The sequence below is a fragment of the Cyanistes caeruleus genome, chromosome 9 (assembly GCF_971803275.1).
Source record: "Cyanistes caeruleus chromosome 9, bCyaCae1.hap1.1, whole genome shotgun sequence".
In the NCBI taxonomy this organism is placed as follows: Eukaryota; Metazoa; Chordata; class Aves; order Passeriformes; family Paridae; genus Cyanistes; species Cyanistes caeruleus.
In genome coordinates, this window is record NC_141709.1 from 430,333 (window position 1) to 437,473 (window position 7,141).

General features: G+C 41.0%; 1 protein-coding gene across 1 annotated transcript; it reads right to left on the reverse strand.

The window, feature by feature from the left end:
• Positions 1-3,371: 3,371 nt before the first annotated feature.
• Positions 3,372-6,932, reverse strand: LOC111932688 (regulator of G protein signaling 1). Its single transcript, XM_023931856.2, has 5 exons — positions 6,704-6,932; positions 6,250-6,333; positions 5,553-5,614; positions 4,822-4,985; positions 3,372-4,224 (listed from the first exon to the last, which is right to left on the reverse strand). The coding sequence occupies exons 1-5, from the start codon at positions 6,805-6,807 to the stop codon at positions 4,039-4,041; spliced, it is 600 nt and encodes a 199-aa protein (XP_023787624.1). The 5' UTR covers positions 6,808-6,932; the 3' UTR covers positions 3,372-4,038.
• Positions 6,933-7,141: the final 209 nt, after the last annotated feature.

Below are 7,141 nucleotides of genomic sequence, written 5' to 3' on the forward strand. Positions count from 1 at the left end.
TCTTCTCTGGATCTGAAGCTGCTTTCTTGACCCTCATGGCTGACAAACCATTTACCACAGTAAATACATTACAGACTTTTTCCACAGGTAGTACGGAAATCATGGGTTACTGAGTTATTAGTGTTGTGCAAAGAGTGCTTATCTTGTTTTATTTTTAAAGTTAGCCCTCAAATAGCAGAAACCTTCTGGCCACAGTGCCTTGAAAAAAGCCCCAAACCCCTTGTGACTGCAGTGCTGCCAAGTTTGTAAGGCAGCTGATGCTGCCACTTCAGTACCTTGGCTGTGTCACAGGCTTTGAAGAGAAGCTTTGCTATCTGCTCTGTTTCTTTCTCTCTCTGAGGACAGGACTAGTGTGGTCCTGAAAGGTTTAAATTTCTGCATTTCATGCTCTCCTCAAGCTATTTTTAATTTTATTAATGAAAGGGACCATGTGGCAGCAGGTCACTGAACTAGTTTAGATAAGTGCTGTAAGGCTGTGTGGTGCTTGAAGAAATTGAAGGGAAGTGCTCAGTAGAATGTAAATGTTTGCCATCTCTGGGGGCTTTCAAGGGGGTAATTTCTGGGGATGTTTTGAGAAATGAGGGGGAATGAGTTTATTTCCAAAACAGGCACATTGGTTCTTGTTTGATGCAAATTCCCTTTTAGTGACTAAGACCCTTGAGGCTTTATCTACCCAAACAAAGACAGGGGATAACCTTAAGCTCCTCTAAATTTGTTTCTGAGCATGCAAGACAAATTTTAATCATCCAATAAACATTAAGCTTGTTTTTCAATTTATGTCTCTGTTTAATGACTAAAGATTTAATTTCTAAGAGCTTCATCTGTAGACATTGCACGCTCTGATATAATCAACTCATGTCTATGAATGCAAGATGAGAGCATCTCTTTTTTCCACTTTCTACTGTCTATTTTTTCTTTTCAGACTCATTTCACAACCATAGAGAAGGTGACATGTGAAAAGCCTGTTGCTTCAGAGTGTGGGCTGGGCTGGGTGGCACTGAGTGGTCTGTGGTGGTGAATTCAAACTGTTCATCACTATCTCAGCTTGAATTTCCTTCCTGTTTCACTGTTCATAATAATATAATGTTTCCATGGCTGGCCTGTTCAATATATGGGAGAGATTCATACTATGCTATACCATATTTTTATTTAGGATAGTATTGAAAAACATCTGTTTTGGGTAATTAAGTTTTCCAAATTGGGGTCAAAGACTAGTCAAAGCCAGTCTTCTAAATACACATTCAGGGTCTGCTGGACTCTTGAGCCCTTCCATAAAGAAAACAGCAACAGAGAGAAGTTAATTTGCTTCACAAATGTACCTGGAGATGGTACAGTGGTTGATTTTTCCACTGGAACATTAACAAACAATGAAAATGTTTTTTCAAGGGTAAGGTAGAACACTTAAAGAAAAGTCTGAGTCACTACTGTCAGATCTTAAAGCTTTTCCATGTGCTGTGTCCTGTTTTCCTGCACTGCTCTGTGGCTGATGGCCAGTGAGAGACAGTGAACAGAACAGCAAATTTCCATTCTCTCGTGGCACATCTTCTCCAAAGAGGGAAAGTGAAATGTCATTTAAAGAAGAGGACAAACCTGCAGCTGTGGAACCAATGTGTGATGTTGGGGCTGTTCCTGAGCCCGAGTGGAGGGGGATTAGTGCACCCACCTTGTCCTTGAACCAAGGGTGACAGGAGCCCTGAGTCCTTTGGTCTGTGTGTTCTGTGTCATCCACACCCCTCAGACCTTGGTAAAACCACTTTGGACAGGCCTGCTATAGCAACAGACACAAAATCCAGCATCCCAGAGCCAGGCCTGAATTTCTGCTGTGCTCTTCTTTGCCTGGAGAATTGTGGTCATGTTGTCAGGGGTGCTCGAGTGGGCTGGAATATCTCTGGAGTCAGCAATCTCCAATTTACTTTTATTGTTGATATCATCTACTGCAAATAAGGTGAGAGACTTGAAAATAGCCAAGGTTGTTGTGTTGTGCAGAGTCAAACAGCTTCTTTTTTAAGAAGAAAAATACGTTTCTGCTCTCTCACTCTACCAAATTGTGAAGTAGGGATAGATGCTTGTGGAAGAAAGTCAAAAGTCTGTTCTTCCCTCCTCAGAAACTCTGCTCTATCCTAACTGTGTAATACAAGTTGGTGCAATTGCTATGATAGCTAGCAACAAGCCATTCAAAAATAAATAAAAATCCTAAATATCTGTGCTGTGGGATATTATTTTAGTCAGAAATTTTGAATGGGTGTTTGGCTAAATGACAGCAAAACTGTGAAACCACAGGGGGAGCAAAGGAAGATGGGGGCCATAATAATTGAAGGGATTTACAGTCAGAAGAATAATGTCACTTGAATGCAGTGTCTGTTTAGAGGTCATTAGAGCTGATATTTTGAAGTTCTCTTTTATTTTCTGTGAGCTTGAAGTTAAGCAAGCAGAGACATTTGGTCCACCTAAACCATATCAGAGCAAACATGGTGATGCACCTTGTGTGGAGCACTGTGGTTATTCCTGCTTCACAGCAATTAGGTTTATTCCTAGTGATCCTGGAAAATCAATTCATGTAAGAATGCCAGCTGGAGATTGGTTTACATTATTCCAGGATCATTCAGGTCTTGCAGTCAGAATCTCAGGACCATATGACTTAAAAATAATACTGCAAGAAGTCTTTTCTTCTGCATTGATTAGTCCTGAAAACAAGATGTAATTTGCAATAGTTTCCAGATACTACAGCAGGTGATAGTGGAGGTTGGCACTTCTCTATGTTCCTTCCAGCTGTTTTGTTTCAGATTTTGGTTCTCTTCTGGAGGTCCCAAAGTCCCCAGAGGGTGGCAATAAAAGCATGGTCTGTTCTCACCAGGAGGTGATGTCTCTGAATTTATAGCTTCTCCCTTTGGTACAGAACAGAGCGGGGCTCACAAATCTCATGTTATTCTGGAAAAATGGAAAATTTGCAAGGGTGAGATAAAATCTTGTGTTGCCACCCATGTGATACCAGTGTCTCATGATGGGAACTCATCAAAACCAAGGCATTCTTTGACTTATTTTCATTATAAATTCTCATGTCACGAGGTCTCAAACACTTGAGTTTTGGGAGTGCTCTTGTTCTCGGTTACATATCTCAAGCACTGTCACAAATGTTCTTTTTTGGGGGTGGTGAGGATGGGTCTGTGTAAGTCAGGATTACCTGCTCCAGGTAACTCAGATTATGGTTGTGTAAAATGGGAAAAAAGAGAGGAGTGGTGGAGGTAAAACTGGTATTTGAATATGGAGATGAGAAGTAGTAGCACAGTGAGACTGAAAGGAATTGTGCTTCAGTATTTCAGTAACTACAATGGGAAAATCACTTCAAACAAGATGCAAAACCACCATGAATCTTTATTCCAAAGTATATTTTAATGAAGAATTGCTTATTCTTTTTCAATAAATTAAACAGAAAAGATGCTACATACCTGCCTGTTGAATACAAACTTAATAAAAATACAGCTTATATAATTCTTATATAATTTAAACCATACAGATTTTAAGACACATCAATTTAGAATATATTTACATAGCATAACAACATTGTGGAACTCACACTTATTAACACTTCATGAAAGTTCATCAAACATCACATAAAAGAGAGGTCAGTCTTGTCCTGGCATTTTCTTGTTATGCCCAAAATTGTCAGCCGTCCTAGTTTGTCCTGTGAGCTTGTCAATCCTTTCCCAATGCTCAGCTCCTGAGTCTTGCACTTGCTAACAATCAGCAGATCTTTGGGATGTAAGGCAAGGCTCAGTGTTCATAGAGCAGGTGAAACCTCAGTTTCCCTGTCCTGCCTTGGCTCTGGTGTGTGGGAGGAGGGGATTGTCTCCCTGTGCTGCTCTCACCCTTGGGACAGCCAGCTCTTATCCTGCATCCTCTGGCTGTGGAGCTGCTTGCATCTCCCTCTGCTCCTCCTCCCCAGACAGAGATTTTTCCTTGGCAAGATGCAGCCATTGTGGAGGGTCTCTTCACAGGGTGTTTGACAGAGTCTCCTTGGCTCCTCACGCTTCAGACACTTTATTTTGAAGTGTTAGTTTGCAGCTGGTTCAAAAGGTTCAGGTAGGATTTGGATTTTAAAAATCTGGGATATGAATCCCTTTCCATAAGGATGTACACTGTTTTCTGGGCTTCATCAAAACTTGTGTGAGTTGGGTCTTGAGCCTTTTTGGCTGTTGCTTCCCTCATCTGATAGTCAATATTGATCTGGAACAAAAATAAATAAATGCTGTTAAAAACTTAACTTCAAATGTATTCTCTTTCTATATCTTTGTCAATGCATCCATCTGCAGCCTTAGAACTCTATGATAGTTCAATGTCAGAACTGGAAATTGGGGGAAATCAAATGCCTGTATCCCAGTTAGACACAAAAATTGTTGTTCACTATAGAAATGTAGTTTATTCTGGAGTCGGAATTATTACAGCTCAGCTTGGAGGAACAGCCTCCAGTTACTCAGAGAAATCCTGTGCTGAATGTCTCCAGTTTAAGTGTGACCAACAGACAGAACTTTAACTTTTCCAGAAGGCTGACATATTTTAAAAGACAGGAAATGTTCTGTGGCCAACACAAACGATGTCCAAACACCATCAGCAATTCAAGCTGGGCTGGCCCAGCCAAGAGCAGCCTGTGCTGGGCTCTGCTGGGGGCTGTGAGTGTGTGAGGTCTGATCATGTCCCTGCAGAAGCTGTGATGCCAGAGGGGACCTGACAGCCTGTCTGTGTCTCCTTATGCCACTGAGTGAGGGTCTGGGCATCCCAGTGCAGCCACACCTCCAGCTCTGCACAGGCTGCCTTTATACACACCTGCTTAATGGCATCTGACTGGACAAACTCCTCGTAAATCCTCTCTGCTTTGCCATGTAAGTGATCAGACTTGCTTTTCTTGTAATCCTCACAAGCCAACCAGAACTCGATGTTTTCCTCGCTGAATTCTGACTTCAGGAACTCCCGGAAGACGCCTCGACCACCTAAAGCCAACACAAATAAATCATCATTTACTATATGATACCTGTGGCCAGGGGGGAGAAAATAAATAGCAGGAGTTGGATTGAAATCTGATGTAAAATCTTGCCAAAAGACACTTTTATTCCCTTCTTCATAGATATTCTAATATTAAGGCTCATGGGAGTCTTCCTAATTATGTTCAGTGTTTTTAGATCTGGACTCTGGGTCCTGATCCCATAACAATCCTATAAGAATGGATTCTAGTCCTTCCTAAATCGATTGTCTTTGGGTATAAGTGGTGAGAGAATTCCAGATTAAGGTGATGTATTAAATCCAAGGATTGAAGACTGATCAAAATGAGCTATTTGGGGGTTAATTGCTACCCTGAAAATGGGAAAAGACCCCAAAACCCAACCTGGAAGCCGAGCTGTAGCAGTGTCCAGGTTACACTGGAGCTGTAAAAAGCTGAGGTGTAGCTGCCCATTGTCTGACAGTGTTTATACAACGCTACAGCTTTGCCTATTTGCTGAGATTAGATAAAACTGTGGCCTCAGAGTAGGAACAAAGTCAGACTGAAGTAACAGACTTACTTTGGCTGGCCAAGAGCTTTTCCAAGGACTGTGACCACTGAATAACTTCCTCTGCAGAGAGCCTGAGGTGAAAGGAAAAGAAAAGGCTTCAGGCAAGAAACCATGGGGTTTTGTTTGGATGTCTGAAGGAGGCAACTTTTATAATTTATTATTATATTCCAGAAATATGTGCCAGGTATTTTACTAAATCTATGGCTTTGTCATCATCTGAGATCCTGGAGACAGCCCACATCAAGAAAAATAATCAGAGATGGGAAAAATATGGAGCTATGATGTTTAATTCTGTTCCCAGGAATATAGTCTTTTACTGCAATTGTGATAAAATCAGCTTGTACCTGTATTTCTGCTCCCATATTTTTGCAATAAGAATGGTAATACCCCTACTCCTCATTCAAGTGAAAAGTACTTTTTCTTGTCAGACTTTAGAGAACAGTTACAATGTCCCTCTGATAGAAATGGATTTAAATGAAGTGTCTTCTCCCTCACTGTTTGATGCAAACAAATCAAATCACTAATTGAAAATCATTAACTCCATGAGTAGTTTCTTATTACTTATGTTCACCTCTCCTGCATTTTGGAAATTCTAGATATTTTTACAAGATTTGTTGTTCTAGAAGCAGTTTAGAAATGAAGTAATTGACTATACATTAATCTAGCTGTGACTGTATTTTATAACTTGGTGTGTTTCTGTACTTACATGATATTTCTGGAGCTGGAAGTCTTGATCCCAGATTCAATATGTGGCACCATGCATTTCAAATAACTTTTGAGGTCTGCACCACTGAAACAACGAACAGACACATTTTAATCCATTAGAACTGAAGTTGCACTTAACTTCTATTTAAATTTTCTTCAAACTTTCAAACAGACTCAGCTCCATCCTACGACCAAATTCTGGGAAGTTACATATCCAAGGAATTTTTTAAAAAGACTGAGGCCCCCACAGTATCCAAATTCTCTTTCTGATTACTGAATCCAATAATGGGTATGCCTCAGCTCAAGCTTTTTTTAATGATGTTGCAGTCCTGGGCTTTGAGCAGGTTTTATTCTTTTAGCCTGAACCACAGTGCTAATTCTTAATCTCCAGGATTAGTAGGGTCTTATTTTCACTTCTAACACATTAAATTTTATACTAAGTTGCATGTACTTACAAAGCTTTTTGCTTCTTTTTGTGGCCTTTGCCTTCTGCCAGCTTGCAATCTTCTTTTCCATTTACTTCAGTCATGTTGTTGTGGGAGAAAAAGAATCCTGGCATTTTTCTGGGCTTTAAGGTGAAGCGCCCTTGGCCCCGCGGATCCTCCAGCCCCAGCTGAGAGCTCCCTGCCTCTGCTGTGCCTTTTATTGAGGCAGGCAGCCCTGCAGGCTGGGGGGAGCAGAGCTGTTTATCGTGGATCCTCATCACAAGCTCGGCAAGTTCCCCTTTCAGTGCTCAGTGACGTGAGTCTTTCTTGAGAAAGAAAACAGACAGCGGTGTCTCGTGGTTGAGGTTAAACCAGATGAGGCTGAATTGCTTTGGGGTTGTTATGTGTGACTGTCTATGTCTGTTACCAAAAAAAACCAGCAAACCAAACCACGACCCTCTAGAACTT